The following is a 19,122-nucleotide window of genomic DNA, read 5'->3' as shown; positions in this document are numbered from 1 at the left end:
AGTGGAGAGTGGTTGGAAATAATCTAGGCCTATCCAGTGACCAGTATCCAGTGGCCTTAAGCACTCTACAGAGTGGATTTGGCGCAAAATAAGTCATACATATCATTATTATTATTATCTATGATCATTATTATACATACGTAAGATCATTGAATCGTGTTAACAAAAAGAAGTAGGTGTTTAACGTGAAGAACCATGTGATGGAAGACAAAACACACTCACACAAAACCGTATGAAACTGATGCCAACTTTATTTCTTCTTGAGCTACATACACAAACAAAAAGAATATCGACTAAATGGGGATTAGATCATCGGTTTCTTTGGGGGGTTTTTTAGTGTGGGAAAAAACTTGAGGATAAGAAGCAAAAAAAAAGTTCATATCTGTATGATTCGAATATTGATGGTGTTTTTACTATCGCTTATATCGTTTCCTTTCACATGTATTTTCCTCTTTCTCATTCTCTATTTCCATTACACATCGGATTCCTCTACTTTATATTAAAAAGTTTGTTTCTTTTTAAAACTGTCTCCGTGTTCTCGTCAGTTCTAACTGATATTGTAGGCCCTACTGGTTGGAAGCTCTCATTTGCCAAACTTGTTCTTAGCTTATTCAGAAGAATTTAGTCACTTGTACAGCTAAAACAACAGTATGGTGCTGACAAGTGGTCTCCTTAAAAGTTACAAACACACTGTACATCATATCTATGACAATATAGCCTAGTGAAAGAAAGAGGGGATGTACTGGCGTGGGTCACGTGAGTCTCCGTGATCCTTGCTCTCGTTGCCGCTGTCTCTGTTGGATTTGCTGGAAGAGAGAAACCACGCACAGCACGCACGACAGCTGGGAAAACAAACAAACAAACAAGCATAATGTAACACTTTTGTAGATAGTGAAAGTACAATCTAATACGATCGCTGGCCATATTACACTTTCCAGTATTCGCACCAAATCCGAGATTCCTCATACTTTTTTTTATATGATCCTGAAATGTGATTGATGCCAAAGCTAAACTCGGTAGGCCTACATGTATTCACTCCGAGGGCGTAATTTTCACCATGTGATCTTGAAGAAACTAATGTAAAGACACAATCGAGAGCACTCCACACGATTTCCCTTTTTTTAATGTCGAAATCACTTCGTCAAACTCTTTGAATCTGATTTGTACCAAATTGCTATCTGCATGGATCCCACGTACTTTCATGCCTGCATCAATTGTTTGGCGAATATGGATGTAGTACAATTCAAATGCTATACAAGTGTTTGGCTACACAAACAGAGTATAGAGCGCAAAAAAAAAAAAAAAAAAAACCCAATTGTTTAATGAATCAATTCGTGTTGGCAAGAACGTCAGCTACAAACAAGTATACATGTAGTTGAACTTACATCAATGAGTGTTGAAGTGATGTGAAAGGCCAGAGGCAAGACCAGCGATATGCCCATGATAGACATCTGCAGCTGAAAAAAAACCACACAAAACAAAACAAAAGCCAAAAAGAAGAATAGGTAAGGTGAAGAAGATTATTTTGCGCAAAAATAAGAAATACGGTATAAGATATTTATTCCTATATGATCAAATACTGTATATAGATGAAATGTATTGCTTTCCTTCCCTGAAACATCCAGTAAAATCAAGATATGTCATACCCATGGAACAAACACATCATTTCTTCCTCATACATTATTGTAAACATACATGTGAACTGATCTCTTTCGAATCAATACATGTACTAAATATATTGCTATAATATTCAAACATATTTCTTTTGTACGTTCTTGTGTGTATGTGTGTGTGTGTATTTTACTGAACCACTCGATGCTGCCTAACAAGAACATGTCAAACTTGTATAAAATTGGTGTCTTTCGTCATCAATATAAACACGACCAACGACGACGATTTTCCTTACCATTGCACCGAAGAGTTCGACGACGGTGATGAAGTGGAGAACGATAAGACTGCATAGGACGATGAGGAACGGTAAAAGTAGGAAGCGGTATCTCTGCAGTCGGAAGAAAGAGATTGTTGAAAGAACGTTGTATCCAAACTACTACAATTACGTCCCCAGCATGATCACAATCACAACATCTCGTCAGCAATAATAGATAAATCCTGATTCCGTGAAATTTGGGGTAATATTTAAGATGGATATTGCAGAGACGTATCCAATTTGTTTTGTTTTGTGTGTTTGTTGGTTGTTGTTTTTTTTATAGTGTGTGTGGGAAGTGTATTTGCACCTGAGGTGGTCTTATTTTGGAGATAAATGGGGAATTTACCCCAAATAGATATTTCAATGAAGATCAATTTGATTATTATGCACTACAACTTGAAATTCTTCTGCATTCACTGACTCAACATGTATACTTGAGATATATTCGCACTTGGGCCTCCTTTATTATTGAGGCTTCTTAACTCTTCCGAAGTTACGCAGTTCTCATCTCTTTATTGCACGACCACTCTTTCGCGGAAGGGAAGTAAATGTTGCATGATTCTTTTCTACAGTTTTTTTTTTTCAATTCAATTCAATTTATTCATATCATAAAATCACATTTAAAATATTTACAGAGATGTGTGAATCAAAGGAGGAAATCACGCAAAAGCCTGAGGCTTGGAAATTGAGATTTCCATCACAATATACGCTTTAGTTTATCCTTTACAATACAGTTTACAAAACTGATGGCTATAAGTGTCCTTTTAGGGGTTACAAAATAAAGAACAAAAGGAACCGAGGCGTATTCACACCTTGGTAAGAATAGGTAAAAGACAAGGACTTTTATAGGACACGAGGAGATGGTTCACCTTGCACGATGCGAAAACCAGAAGGATGGAGGAAAGAAGGAAGAGACCAAAGAAGACCAGGGCGAAGATTCTGCCGTAATACTCGGTCCGCTGGGTGTCCTCAATCTCGCTGATGATATCTCCTGCAAGATAAAAAAATAAGTCAATATTGGCCAATGTGATATATTTAAATATCACATCTTTCTCGTAGAATATTTTCCTTGTCCTTTTGTCCATTGTGCTGATGCAGTGATCTGTACACCTGTGTCACCATTGCCAGTGATTGCAGTTCCTTTGAGACAAGAAACGAACCGACTATACTGTATATACTCCTACTTTAATGACGGGAGATGCTTTAGCGGTTGGCAAAATATTAGTGGTGTTTAAATATTGTCAGTGTGATGGAGGACGTTAAAAAAACGGCACTGAGGGAATTTAAATATGACCATATATAAACAAGAATATTTATGATACACACCTAACTTGTAAAACTGCTTCACGGCGAAATGCGGCTGGATCTTTCCTCGTAGATCTTGAAGATGAAGAGACAAAATACATGACAATAAGCAAATGTTACATTCGTCACAAAATATGAAAACAGTTTGTTGTTTTTAACAAGTTAATGAATTTATTCGTTGTTATTCTTGACTAGATTTTAAAGACACTACGAAATAAATCATTACCATGATTATGATTACTCGCTAATGTATGCATTTGGTATAGGTGCGTACTGCATGCATAATCATCGTCAAAACCATGAATAACTTATACCCGAATAAGTTTTATTTAGTATGTACCACTCTGAATAACTTTAATTTAGTTTCTAATGTGCCATTATATGATAAAGAAGTCGGTCTACTGTCACACTGAAGGGATACAAGTTGTAATTTTGATTTGACTCGCTTTTGAGTCGGTCGTCATTATATTGTAAGTAGATTGTCATCTTGTGAAATCATAATTTTTATCATTTGGTGTACCAAATCATATAGGATCAGTCTACCATTACATGGAAGGGTATGTAGTTCTGAATTATCTCACACTCCTTATTGCCATTGGTCACGAGGTTGATTTTTTAGGGAGATCTCCCCATTATTTTTTTCTTTCTTTCAAGGTCACAGTTTGCTTATGTCTGAAACAAGAAGAAAAATACCTTCATATCACATGACTATGCATTTTGCAAAAGCACGTCGATTTTTGTAAGAAGTTATTAATACGCTTTACATGAGCGGAGTTCATCAAATTTTTAATGTATCTTTGTTGGGAGAATGTTGTAGATTCGAAATGAACAATTTTGAAATAAACTGATGTTTTAATTATTTTATTTTTCAGCGTGGCGCCCCGAAAATGTGATGTATACTTATTATACTGCTACAAAAGCACGTGCAGATACGGTAACAATTTCAGCGATTTGTATTTATTCGAGCTTTTTTGCTGTGAGTGAATTTTCCATCACTGAGAGACCACTATCATTGACGGGCTGGTAAAACTCACCCCAGATGGAGTCGGCCTTGAACATGAGTGATGTATGGGCGATGATGATGACTGAATACAACTAGAATGGAAAGAAAATACAGACGAGGGATATATGGAATATAGGGATGAAGCATATGGCAGATGACTTTTAGAATCCTACACTGCAAAAACTAGGGTGTTAAATATCTAACACCAGCACAGAATCGAAAAATATTAACACTCTTGGTGTTGATTTTAGGTCCCGTTCAGAAAGAATCACACCAACTGGTGTCGAAATATTCAATTACAGGTTGATGTTAGAGTTTTTAGTCCAGGCTAGGCTCCATAGAAAGTGCACCTAACCTTGTTTTTTGATATATACAATGTTTTTTGATGGTTTCTTGTCAATTCGAGGGTGCTGATTCCAAATCCGATTGATGCCACTCGCGTAACCTTGAGCATTTTCGGCAAAATGCAAAAATCCAAAATGGCCACCAGATATGCTAATTTGGCCATGATAATCCCAGTTATGTCAATTTTATGACCAATTATTCCCTCAAAGTTTTTTAAATTGTTGTTCCTTGAGTAATTCTACTTGCACTTGCAAGAAATTTTTCATTTGAAGAGGTTCATTTAGTATTTTAAGCTTATTTTCAATCCAAAATGGCCGCCACTCCTATACTCATGTACTATATGAATGGCAAAAAATATGCATAGAAATAGAAGGCGAATTTTCAGTCACATACCTACGCCTTTATCAAATTTTGCATATGCCATGCAAATCTGATGAGTGCCACTAGCAAAACAAGCAAACAAACAAACAGAAAATGTATTGTTTTTAGGCTTATTATATTCTTCTTAATACAAAACCTCAAAATGGATGCCACTCATATACCCCTGCACAATATGAACGGCAAAGTGTACATGGAAAAAAACCCAAAATTTCTTTTTTTTTCTGTCACCCGGGTACACTGTTTATCTATTTGTGTGCTGATTATAAATCAGAGGATTGTTCCTAACAAAAGCTGTTTTATTCTTTGATGCAAACATCCAGATTTACTACCTCAATCTGAATTCTTCCCAAGAAATTTGGAAAAACCCACCAAAGCTTCAATTGACGCCAAGATCAAGATCGTTTATCAGGAATTATTAGACATGAACAATTTGATACTTACTTGCCTTGATATGTTCAACATCATAATATTCACGCTGAATTAAAAGGCTGAATCCTAGATGATGACACAATGAAATTTCCAATTACCTGCCCTGTTCTACATTATCTAAAAGCGATATTACACAAACTTTTCAGTCCCCTCACCCGAGAAAGAACATGAGGCAGGGGAAAGTGGAAAAAAGGGACCACCTCACTTCCTGTTGTCAAATCTCTGAAATGAAAACAATGCCCAAAAGTTTTTCATGTTAACCCAGATATATGGTAGATGAATTCTACCTCCATTTTTTTTTCTGAGTGAATGTGTTTGCGTATATGATGTCAAGGGAGACTCTGAGATCTGTAAAGTGCTGCCTCATTCTGAAAGTAGTGTTATAACAACTTCACACTGCTTGTCTTTAATCTTCAGCACTCAGAGACTCCAACTCTCCAGCTTTCAACGGGAGATCTCCCGCCCCCGTTTTGCAAAATCTCCCGTTCTCCCGCTTGAGATTTAATTTCTCCTGCCCTAGCTCTGTATCTCCCACTTGGAATGATATCTTACTTTGTGTGTTCGTATGTTGAAAAATAAGCCTGAGATAGCACAAGAGAACATTAAGAACCCTATTAGAGCTTCCAGAGCTCAAGCGGGCCCTGGACCCCGGCCGCAGGAAACTTCGCGCTCGTAATATGCGCTTCGCGCACATCAAGTTGGAGTCTTCCGTTTGCTAGGGGTTTCAGGCGGGAGAATCTCCAGATCAGAAGGTACTTGGGATTGGAGTCTCTGAGCACTTGCACATTCAGGATTGCTCTAGGTAACCAGACCAGCAGTGTTAGGACTCTGAATGATGGCCTCCTTAATGGTGGCTGTAAACTAACTCCACTAGAGCTCTTTTTACCATACATGGTGACATAACATTCCCTTCACTTAGGAAGTTTCCAGATGATCTTGCCTTTGCGTCTCATAGAAAGTCCTTGGATGGCATGAGCCGAGTACTGACCCATCTCAAGACAATAGAGGAGTTCTTCACGTTCTTGAGACTTTGCCCCAACCTTTATAAGATTATAATCCGACCCATGCCCTCCATCTTAGTAACCACCTTGCCAATGCTATGTTCAAGGTAGTCCTCTATGGCAAGCCTTCCAAGCATAGGCTAAGGAAGTCTATCCTCCTTCACTGGCACTCGATCACTCTCCATCACGCTGGAAGGAAAGGATGGCAAGTGTCACCAGTGCGGTCAACGCATACCCTGACCTTCCAAACGCGATAGAATGGGGGCATTTCATGAAGCGTTTTGTCTGACAAATTTGTCTGACAAATTTGCTCTCAGCCAATCAGATGCAAGGATTTTAGTAGCTTATAACAGTTAGTCAAAAAGAAGAGATCTGACAAAACGCTTCATGAAATGCCCCCTTGAACAATCTGCCATCAATGCGTCTGAAATCCCACAAGCCTATAGATTTCCCTCCCGTAACTAGAAAGCTTTGACCCCAAAACCGGTTGGTGAAGATGCTGGTCTAATGTCATCTCTGACACCACCTAAGTTACCTACAACACTGTCTCTGGCCTGGCAACAAAGCCATAGGGCTTCAACTGGTGGTGATCAAGCAAGTCTTCATGTCTTCAATGGCAAATAATCGCCCTCTGACCCCTGAGGAAGTGCTGAACATCACCAGATGTGGTTGCAATTAAAGGAATTGCAGGACTAATATGCCTCTTTAACCTAAGAATTCTGCAAATTTGGGGCTGATGTCACCTGCTGCCAAACGTCCAATTAAAGGGTTCTTTAAAGACAATAAAAATGACAGTTTTAGTTTCAAGACAAGACTGAATGAGATCATGATGTCAAAGTGTATATTATCAACACCTGGGAACTGTGAGAGAACTGAAAGAGGTATCTCACATTGCTACTTGGTTGATGTTTAATGAATAGTTTGTACGGTATTGCGTTTAGACAGTTTCGTTTATGCCTTCACCAGTTTTTGTCGTTGTTTTAATTCAAGTAGAAAATCAAGTTTGCTCTATAATATCAAGGCGGTACTTCTAAATTATATCATACCAAAGTGATGGAGGTTATGATCCATTTCAAACTCGCCCCCCAACTCCTTGCTGGAAAAAAATCTACAATGTAAAGGGTTTTTAGTTGTGTCATTAATGTCCGGTATTTTTTGGCTGCAACTATGTATCTCTGCACTTCCTGTATAGGATTTTTTCTGTACTTTGTTAACATGGTTTTAGGGGAATGTATATTAGAAGCTTTGCTTTCTAGCTTCCCCTCCATTTTCAACATTATTTGATAAATACCATGCATCTAGGCTTCTTAATATATTGTGTTAGTATTACATTTTCATATTCAACATGCGTGTAAAATAATGATGGTATATTGATTTCTTGCGAGACGTTTGGTGAACTTATATTCGTTGTTGAGACAAAATTAAATAGACAAGAAATTGTGTTAAACATAGTAAGGTTTATGAATATTAAATGCTCAAATATACATGTAGGCCCTCTATATTGTAAGTGACACCCAACATATTTGTATTACACATGCAACACTTTATGACAGCGTAGGTACGGGACTGGAAATACAGTAAATTCGTTCTATATTCTATGCATTGTGTTTTGCCATTCATATAGTACATAAGCATAGGAATGGCGGCCATTTTGAATAAAAAATGAGCTTTAAATACTAAATGAACCTGTATGAAAGGAAAATTCTCTCGCAAATGCAGATGGAGTAACTCTAGGAACAGAAATGTACAAAGTTTGGTGGAATAATTTGTCATATAATGCACACTATTATGTTTAGCACGGCCGAATTAGCATATCTGGCGGCCATTTTGGATTTTTGCATTTTGCCGAAAATGCTCAAGGTTACGCGAGTGGCATCAATCGGATTTGGAATCAGCACCCTCGAATTGACAAGAAACCATCAAAAAACATTGTATATATCAAAAAGCAAGGTTGGGTGCCTTCTAGCCTGGACTATTTGGTGTCATTAATTGGTGTTGAAATTGCACATGCGCATAAGTCAGAGAATTCGAGCAAAATCATTGGACGAAAGTTGTCATGTGACCTCGCTCTGCGCTCGCGCTCTCGGATCGCGCTGCTGGCCGGCATTTATGGCTAGCTCCTGACTTGACTTGAGACTTGATGGTATATTGTACGGTATAGTACAATAGAAGCTTTTGGTATACGATATTGATGAAAAGACTTGAGACTTGAGACGGTTGGACGTGTATTTGCTGAGCTCCGGCAGATTGGACTTTATTTTCACTATTGGTGTCTGGTCACGGCTATTTGTACTTCATTTTGAAAAGCTCAGCGAGGTAAATTCGATCAGTTCATAATTTTGTAGATTGCCTTATTCTTTGGGAACGTTTACAGCGGATTTGGTCAATTTTTTAGCGATTCTACGTACCTTAACATTTTGATTTTGATTGCCTATTTGCGCAACTCTGCATCATTGGCGCTCACAGCGCATTGACTCGACCTTGGCAACTACGCCGTCTCCTTAGCGACAGGAGACTGGACAAGACTCTGCGCACCCCTTACAAGTGCGTATATCACACATCTCCAGAAGGAGCGCTCCACATAGCAACACCGAGCAACGCATCTCACGCGCTCTATTGTTACTCCTTTGTGACGTCATGGCCAACTTCAACGTTCTAGATGATGAGGTGTCTATCAAGGAGGAGGATCCCAGCCGAGCTATTAATGATGCTGTGTCCTATGCAGTGGTAGCTTCCATGGGTGTAGATGCGGCGTCCATGAAAGGTGTGGGCAAGGGCTCCGGAAGTCAAGGACGTGGTGCAGCAGGTGGAGGATCTAGGTCTACCAACACCAAGGGAGGAGACACCACTAGCCCTACAGTGGCTGGAATTGATGATGCGCTGATAGCCAACATAGTCGCCAAGGTTATAGTTGCTATCCAGCCTATCATTGTCCAAGCCGTATCTTCCGCTGTTACCGCTGCAATGAAGACCTTGCTTGAGGAACAGAAGACTTGGAAGGAACAGAATGATGAAGGAAGGGCTAGTGGGAGAATGAAAAGGTCTGTTCAAATTGGTCATTTCGAAGTAGAACGACTCGAACAATACACAAGGAAGGAGAACGTGAAAATCTACGGTCTGAAGGAGGAGCAGGGTGAAAATACGACAGGAGTGGTGCTAGACCTAGCGAAGCAAATGGGAGTAGACATCAAGGCCACGGATTTGAGCATCTGCCATCGATTGGGCTCAACATCGGCGGATGACCATCAAAGGAAGAAAGCGCGCACCGTCATTGCTCGTTTCACCAGGCGTGAGGCAAAGGCAACCTTCATGCGAGCCAAGAAAGGCCTAAGAAAGAGAGAGGATCTGAAACATGTTTACATCAACGACGACCTCACCCGTCTCAGGAGCAAAGTCGTCCAAGAGATGAGGAAGGACACAGGCATACTACGCGTCTGGACAATAGATGGAAAGATCCATTACATTAGTAAGTCTGATGGGAGGCAGAGCATCAGAGTTCTAGATTCGCTGGACAACCTCCATGACATCGGATGGGACGAGGACCGCATCAAGAAGTTGGGGGTTTACCTTGACATCTAGGAACTCGCGGCACATGCCTGCTCCGATGACCATAAATATCATTGCTCATCGATTTCAAGGCTGAAGATTGCAGGGCTAAATGTTTGCGGTATTTCTAAGAAATGTGATTATGGCTTCCTACAAGATTTTGTCAAAAAGCATGATATCATTTGTCTCAGTGAAACTAAAACCGATTTGAATTATTCTGAGTATTTTCCTGGGTATCAATATGTGACGGCCCAGAAAAGAAACGTCTCTATCCCCCTCAGTGGGACTCATGGGTTAGCAATAATTGTTTCTGAGAGATTCAAGGGCTGTTATGAAATTTTGAATCAGACTCAGTCTGATTCTATTTTGTGGATTAAACTCGACTTTTCTGGATTCTCTATTTTGATTGGCTCAGTGTATATTCCGCATGAAGGGTCAAAGTACTATACTGACGATATTTTTGACATAATCTTAAATGATTGTACGACTCTGCGGGCTAAATACGATCTCCCGTTTTTGTTGGTAGGAGACTTCAATGCCAGAACAGGGATACTTGGTGATTTTCTTACAGTGGAAGATGATATTCAAAATGAAATTGGTTTGTCATTCATATCCGAGAATATAACTGATTCTCAATCTGAACTTGAATTGCTTGGTATTTGTACTAAAAGGTTCAACAATGATCATCATGTTAATAATAACGGTCATAGATTATTAGATCTTTGCAAAAGTATGGATATACATATAGTGAATGGCAGATTCGGTGATGATTTCGGTATTGGTCGTTTAACATGTGGCAGTGCCAGTACTGTTGATTATGCTTTGGCATCTCCCGAAGTGTTCACAAAAATTGAAAATTTCTCCATCGGTACTTTTGATAAATTTCTATCAGACAAACACTGTCCGATTTCACTCGAAATTGTCAATAAATTTGCTCATGCTGTAGAAAGATCTACTGAAAATTATAATGTTTTTAGAACAGACGTAGGTAATTGTAATGATGAAAAATCAATCAAGATCAAATGGGAGGATAAGAAAAGAAATATATTCGTTCAAAATTTTGATGATGCAGAAATACTTGCATCAATAGATTACATAGAGACACTTGCTAAAGGAAACATCTCTCAAATAGAAATTGATAAGATCACTGGTAATCTACGTAATATCTATTTAGATGCTGCAGATGCGTGTAATATGGTTATTGAGTCTAAAACAAAGAATTTCAAGGCACGCCGAAACAAATTTCACGCAAATTCTTGGTTTGATAAGGAATGTTCTGATGCAAGAAAAGATTTTATACGAGCAAGAAATGTCTTCCGTCGAACTAAAACTGATCACAGTGAGAGTGAAATGAAACGTAAAAGTAAGCTGTACAAAAATGTTATCCGTTTAAAGAAGCAAAATCATACCTGGCAATTAAATTCAGCGTTAAGGAATTTAAAAAGTTCAAATCCGAAAGATTATTGGAAACTGATTAATAGGAAGAATAGATACTGTGAAACATCTCAAGAATTATCATCGCATGATTTTTATGATCATTTTAAAAGTTTGGGTAGTGGTAACGTACGATCTTATGATGCTGGTATTGAAGCACTGCTTCATGATATGTCAAATGAAGAATTAGACAGAGAGATTGAAATATCGGAAGTTGTCAATCAAATGAAACGACTTAAGAATAACAAGGCACCAGGCCTTGATTTGATTTTGAATGAACTTCTGAAGAATAGTTCAAAAAATCTGGTCAAGTTGATAACCAAATTGTTTAATCTTATATTTGACAGTGGCATTGTCCCAACAGATTGGGTAAACGGTTTGATAAAACCATTGTATAAAGGGAAGGGCTCACGAGATTGTGTTGACAACTACAGAGGTATTACATTATTGAGCTGTGTTGGGAAGCTATTCACGGCAGTATTAAATGATAGAGTAACTTTGTTTGTAGAATCACAATGCCTGTTAGGAGAGGAACAAGCTGGTTTTAGATGCGGATATTCAACTATGGACCATGTATTTTCATTACATGCTATTCTTGATTTTTATTTACAGAGAAGGAAAAGGGTGTATACAGCTTTTGTTGATTACAAAAAAGCATTCGATTTGGTTGATAGATCTTCACTGTGGTTGAAATTGTTTGACCATGGAATTAATGGTAAATTACTCCGGGTCGTTAAGGATATCTATAGAAAGTCAAAATCCTGCGTTTTTTATAACAATTCTAAATCAGATTTTTTTAAGAGTAACATAGGTGTAAAACAAGGTGAGAATTTATCACCAATATTATTTTCGTTGTATTTAAACGATTTTTCGTCATTTCTGTCTCAGAGATACCCTGGCCTGGATTTTCTTTCGTCAGGTATCAATGAAACGTGTTCTACCGAAGAAGTGAATATGTTTGTTGATTTATTCACATTACTATATGCAGATGATACGATTGTGTTGGCTGAAAATGCTGAGGAACTCCAGTTAGCTCTTGATGCTTTATTTGATTATTGCCAATTGTGGCATCTGACCGTTAATACTGCTAAGACTAAGATAGTTATTTTTTCCCGTGGAAAAGTTAGAACAGCTCCTACCTTTCTTTTCGGAGATGACAAAATTTGTGTCTGCGATGATTATGTTTACTTAGGAACGACGTTCAATTATAATAATAATTTTAAGAAAGCTATAAACAAACAAGTAACCCAAGCCAAAAGAGCGTTGTATTCTATGAAAAGTAAAATTTTACCTCTCCTCCTTCCAATCGACGTAAAACTAGAGCTATTTGAACGTTTGATCATGCCTATTTTGCTTTACGGCAGTGAAATTTGGGGTTTTGAAGACCTCGCCCAAATTGAAACTTTCTTTTGTAGATATTGTAAGGAACTTCTTGGATTACATAAGCGAACTCCGAATTGTATGGTTTACGGAGAAATAGGTAAAGATAGATTACAAAAAACAGTGACCCTTCGGATGTTAATGTTTTGGTTTAAACTTGTTAACAGTAATATGTCAAAGATAGCGCATATTTTGTATAATTTTCAATACGTTTTATCGGCGAGGCAAGAAAATTCGATGACATGGGTAATTAGGATAAAAGAAATATTTAACAACTTAGGTCTAACTGCAATTTGGAACAGCCAAGCAGCACATCTCACTTTAGCTGGCTTCAAAAGTTTAGTTAGTACCAGATTAAATGATATTTATAAACAAGAGTGGCATAGTAATGTAGACAAAAATTCTCAATGTTTAAATTATCGAATTTTTAAGCAGGATTTTCATTTTGAGAAGTATTTTCGACACCTTAATGATTCACAGGCAAAAATTTTATGTAAATTCCGTTGCGCTAATCATAAACTGCCAATTGTTTCTGGAAGATACAATCAGATTCCAAGAAACGAAAGATTTTGTACCCATTGTAATGAAGAGAAAATTGGTGATGAATTTCACTACCTTTTTCAGTGTAGACTCTTTAATGAACAACGAAAGAAATACTTAAAAAAATATTACTGGAAATACCCCAACACTATGAAGATGGATCAATTATTTAATTGTCAAAAGAAAACAGTCCTTTCCAATTTATCCAAGTTTTGTAATTATATAATGACACATGTTTAGATTATTAGTATTTTTTATCCTTTTTGCAAATACTACATGCCTTTTTTACAGGCTGTGCCTTCTTTACAATTGATTTGTAACTTATTTGTCTTTTCATTCTCTCCTCCTTTTTTCTTCCCCTCTCTACTTCTTCTTCTTCTCGTCCATATTTCCTTCCTTCTTGTTCACTTAGCGTATGAATTCATTTCCATATGTCTTTGTGTGTTTTCTTTTTTTTTCTGTTTCTTTTTTTTCTTTTTTTCCTGAACCAAAAGTCACTCGTATATCCTTTGTTAATTCACCAGTCTTGTGTCCTTCTCACTCTCCCTCTTCACCTCCATATATCCCTTCTTTCTCTCTCCTCTCTCTCTCTCTCTCTCGTCATATTTCCCTTTCTTTGCTTTTTTTTTCACTATATATAGTGTATATATTGTATATTTCTGTACATTTTTTTTCTTTTCATCAATCGCATTTCATTCTTATTTTGTTTGTTATAGTTGTTTTGTACACTTTTCAGAGTTATTTGCAATTATTATTTATTGATATTACAATGTGCTATATGTTTTTCATTGGACTCCGATACCCAGAGTTTGGGTTGTGAGTAAATAAACTTTCAACTTTCAACTTTCAACTTTCTGAGGGCGTTCGTTAATCCGATAGTGCAATAAAGTGTGCAATTTCTCGAAGGTTCGTAATATTCCTAAAAATTAAATGAGAGTTAGTTATTCCGAAGGTTGTGTTAATCCGAAAAATGAAATAAGGCGCGCTAATCCTAAGGTTCGTTAGTACGTACATTATTTCTATTTTGAGATTAACGAACTTTCGGAATAACGAAGATCATTCGTCTCAGTATTCCCTGGGGCACTCACACACGAAGCGCGTTATTTCCAACATTAATCTTTATTTCGACATTACCCTAAAATGACAAAGGACGTATGATAACAACATTTTGATGATGAAAGACAAACAAAGACTCGAAACTATTTAAATTCCTTCCCATCTCCAATTGTTTTCTGGCAAAAAAAGAAGAAAAAAGCAACGACAAAACAACAAACAATCAAATAATCATCAACGCCTTTACGTCATAGATTGTGAGGCCTGTCCAAAAAGAGTAAAGCTGCAAAAAAAAAAAGGCAAAAAGTATGTTAGAATAGTCAACATTTTTTTTTCTGTTCAAATCACACATATTGTGGATTTCACTGGGGTCCAAACATTCCAGGGGATAAACAGTATATATGTATACAATTTATATAATCATTCATTATATTTAAGGCGATGTTTTGCTTTAAATCCACACTGGACGATTATCAAGTCTGCATCAAATTGACTTTTAGGATGGTAACGATTTTTTTGTATGTTTTTATTTACGCGTGCATCTTTACTAAAACAACCAAAATAGGTCCATTAAAGTGCAATCAATATATGCCCACCTAGTAGTGAAGATGAATTTTGTGATTCAATTTCTTCCCCTCATTTGCAGCAATCACAATTGATTAGCTAAATATATACATCAAATTAAAATGTAGTGTAATTTACTTGGATGAGTTAAAAACAATTTAGTTGGGCAGTTTGATGTCAGACATTATTTTCGTTTATTGCCTCCCCCCCCACCCCCCCCCCCGAAAAAAAAAGTTAGCCATATGAAGTCTTCTAGAAGAAGAGATGATGGTTAACCCATAGCAGTATTCTTTAATTTATTGTGTTTGCGGTTCTACAGGCACAGGTCGTCTTGCGCTGGAGCCAGCCAGGGCCGATGACGAAACGCCTGGTTCTCGATCTAACATGTTGTCACACATCAGAGAAGGCTTTAGAGAGAAGAGCACGAGTTAATGAAGTACTGGGGTAACCTCAAACATGACTAGTTTGTATATCATGCACTCCACGGCTATGAGTCACTGTGATCAGAGCAAGGAGCGTGGCTCTAATTGATCTGATTAAAGCCTATATCTTTTCCAATTTTATCTTGTTTTACAAGGCTTTATCTATTTGCCACAGGTAAATTTTTCATGCCATTCTTTCCCAATATCGTGCTGCCTCTTTTTTCTCCCAATTTAAAAATGTATTGATGAAAATCATTACTGTAGTCGATGTTTATCAAAGTACACACTATTCCAATGTCTATGCTCTTATTATTTGTTCAACTTCTGCCGATTCTAACCATACAATGACACACTGTATACGATACATTACGACCAAAGCAGACGGCTGAAGACCAAAGACAGAGAAGGGAGGTTAGGCTTAAACAAGTTCTGTTGTATTAGTCCTGATGTTATGGCGGTAATTCTCTTCCGGAACCAAACATGGCACATAAAACATGATTGCGAGTTGGTGTTGTTAGAATGGGGAAATGAAAAGTGATAGAATTAGGCACGTCTGGTTTATGGGTATCATCGCTGAAGTCACGAACCAACTAAAATTAATGATCCATGGCAAAAGTGACATTAGTGTGAACTCGGCTGTTTCTAGAGTTCCGACAACTCATTACTTTCATTAAAAAAAAAACATTTACAAAGAATGACCAGCATCTTTACCCTTCAAATTGGAAAATCAAGTTCATCAGATGATAACTGACCATTAATTTATTTTGATGTTTGATCCTACAGGCCCACACTTGTCGTTATTTCATAAATTCGGTCTGTAGGAACCCTTAACTTCAGAAAACAGAAATCATTTCCAAGAATCTAAATGTGCAATAACTAATAACTGAGATACAGCCAATATACGATCTAAACTGGACAAACTATTAATAGACAAGCCTCGCATAAGACTAGATCACGTCAATTGATGGGTACAGTATAGTTTGGAACCCTTCCCTTGGACGATTGTGAAGTGGCAAAAGAATTTGCAGATAAATTGGATGGTTTTTTTTCCAACACTATATCCAGGACAAAATTCCTTCCTTTAATGCACGGTATATTATTCAATCAAGGTGGATTCCGACAATTTGTGTAGCTTTTTTTCCCCTCTCTATCTCTCCCTGTACATTTGTATTCACATTGTTGAACATACGCTTATGGAGCTCTGGAATGAATATACTGTGTTTGGACATCTTATCACAGAAAACCAAATAATGCAACGATCAGCCACCAAGTGCTAATTCGGACCACACAAAGTTCCGAATTCGGAAAAAGTACTTTGAACGTTAGGTGTTAGACCAAGGTGAATAAAATTATGTCAATAGGACTTCTCCAGTAACCGAGATATCTGCTTGCCCTTTTCAAAGTCATCCTGCCATGGGTTGTCTTTCTGGGGGAAAGACCCCCACAAAAGTTACCTTTGATATTTTTAGGTACCATATCGTCATGCACTAAACATCATCGATTTTCTGTCTGCACAGCGTGCTGCATACAAATGTATTAAACATTTAAAACATAGCATTTTAATAACCTTCAACACTAACTTATCGATTACTGTTGAACTAAGAGGTGAAGATCTTCAATTGCGAAGTTCTTTTAGTGACGTAATATGTTATTGTAGGCCTATAGAACGAATTGACGTTCATAAAATGCACAATTCATAGCAGAATCTAAAGACTTCAAAATCAATCAATCTTATCTCTTTTTTTCCAATTGATATTGTATTGATCTTCTTACAAATACAACAGAAAGAAATTACAGATAAGATTAAAAGGATAGAATTCATTTCATAATTTATCACATCGTCTTTTTCACACAACACTGTTTACGTTTTTATGGAAGTATTGCCGAATTATTCATTTACAGGAAACAGGAAAATATTTCAAACAAATATTCTGCATTTTAATGTTACCAGTCCTCCAGGTTATCCTCTTGGTGTTAGAATCAAACATTATACTGCTTCCAAATATTTACACGACAGTATCAGCATGGACTCATTGTACTTCCCTTCGTGGTATCACCACACCAGCCCGTGAAGTTCTGGGTTACATCTCTTGAAAACAAAGCGCTGTGTCCTCTTACTCATTATGGCTTTTTCATATCTTGTCGTTTTCTGTTTCATTCGTTTCTTACTGCCATGACAGTTGGAGTGAGACCTTTCCAAGTCCGAGAAGGAGAGTAAGAGGAGATGAGAGACCTTGTCTTCTCGAATTCCTGTGTGCGAGATGACGAGAAGTTGGGTTACGAGAGAAAGGTAGTTGATCCGATGAGCCAAGAAGACGAGATCTCGGATCTAGACGGAAAATTTAAAAGTGTCCCGAGAAGGCGACTTGTGCACCTCACCATGGGACCTTTTTTTCTTTTCTTTTTTTAGGGGGGGGGGGGGGGCTAAAAGGCGAAAGAGGTTGACTTGTATAAACTCGTCGAGGCGCTTTGTTTATGGCGAGAAGGAGACTTGTGCGAATTCGCCAAGCCATTTTGAATCGAGAATATGGTAAGAATATGGAAATAGATTAGAATGAACAAGACAACAATTTCCACCACCACCACCATAACAAGAACAACAACAACAAGAACAGCAAAAAAAAAAAAGTAGATGCGAACATGGCCACACACTTTCAGATTTGTGCAAAGCACAGACCCCTTTCTATTTTGAAGCATTCTGAAGAAAAGACCGACAAGAGTCTGAGGGATAGATTTTGGGGGTTTTAGGGTGGGGGTGGGTTGCCTATCTATTTGAGTTAATGTTCAAATTGATGCTCGTATCAACGTGGAAGATGTCTCTCACTAATTATGATTTAGCCCTTTTCCTTGTTATTTCTAAACAAACACAAATTAACCCATTTCTTATTGCGAATAATTGTATAAAGACAGTATGCGAATAATTGTATAATGACAGTATTGACAAGTAAAGCTCGGATCTTTGTCATCTTTGGGTGTATGTTGCTTTCCATTAATTTGAGTAAAATATGATGACACTACATAATTATGACACTATAGGACTGATACCATTATCATTCAAAGATATACATATTATTAGAGGGAAGAGAGTATGTTCATACACCTATCAAATCTGAAATGATGATTAGCCTCTCGAAATATGTGTCTCTATTCGAAATAACAAATATGACTCCTTTCGGAAAACTTATGGTTATACTGTTGTTTTTTGAAAAAAGGGAAGAAGAAGAAGAAATAAAATATCTAAGGAGAAGGAAAACAAGACCTCCATGAAAGTGATAAATAGCCCGAACAAAAGTTGTCGTGAAACAAATATCACACATTCATCAAAGTAGTTCAAACAAAATAGTAGTATATAATCATATACAGTTTGAATGCCACCTTCTCGAATTAGGTCTTCATGTAAATGTTGCAGCATGCAGACCCGACCCTACTCCTTAACTCCTACGTCTGTGTGTGTGTATGTTTACACACAGACTTCCATTGCCTTAGTTCAGGAGTGTCCAAAGAAGACGTAAACCCACCTGAAAACAAGTTTGGATCACGTGCGGCAGGGATTTCCAAATCCATACTTGAGTGGGAATGACCGTTGGGAATATCTCCTAGGATGATGTGTTATAGGACCTAGATACATACCCGTTAGTGGAAAAGAGCTGGGCGAAGACGAACCCTGAGAGGTTGTTTTCGGTTCATTGCAGCTGCAGAATAGTGAGAAATTGGGGGCTCTCACGATTTATTAAAGCTGTATCAAGCATTATTGTAATTGCAGTTTGTTTCGAGCATTTTTTTTTTTTACTT

At 37.5% G+C, this 19,122-nt stretch overlaps 1 protein-coding gene across 1 annotated transcript; it reads right to left on the bottom strand.

The window, feature by feature from the left end:
- Positions 1–752: 752 nt before the first annotated feature.
- LOC139721680 (uncharacterized) lies at positions 753–8,498 on the bottom strand. Its single transcript, XM_071633013.1, has 7 exons — positions 8,460–8,498; positions 4,267–4,327; positions 3,254–3,307; positions 2,797–2,918; positions 1,907–1,999; positions 1,386–1,457; positions 753–842 (listed from the first exon to the last, which is right to left on the bottom strand). The coding sequence occupies exons 1-7, from the start codon at positions 8,496–8,498 to the stop codon at positions 753–755; spliced, it is 531 nt and encodes a 176-aa protein (XP_071489114.1).
- Between the last annotated feature and the right edge of the window lie 10,624 nt (positions 8,499–19,122).

Source organism: Diadema antillarum, unplaced genomic scaffold (assembly GCF_040938485.1).
Source record: "Diadema antillarum isolate AM-2024a unplaced genomic scaffold, OU_Dant_1.0 scf00000014, whole genome shotgun sequence".
Classification (NCBI taxonomy): domain Eukaryota; kingdom Metazoa; phylum Echinodermata; class Echinoidea; order Diadematoida; family Diadematidae; genus Diadema; species Diadema antillarum.
Note: the sequence above shows the minus strand (reverse complement) of the source record. Positions and strands in the feature narration are given on the sequence as shown.

Excerpts from the sequence above, each read along its gene's own strand:
- LOC139721680 (XM_071633013.1), bottom strand. The coding sequence starts at position 8,498 with ATGCCGGCCAGCAGCGCGATCCGAGAGCGCGAGCGCAGA. Across the intron at positions 3,308-4,266 it reads CAAGGCCGACTCCATCTGGG|ATCTACGAGGAAAGATCCAG; the intron begins GTGAGTTTTACC and ends TTCATCTTCAAG. Across the intron at positions 843-1,385 it reads TCACTTCAACACTCATTGAT|CTGTCGTGCGTGCTGTGCGT; the intron begins GTAAGTTCAACT and ends TTGTTTTCCCAG.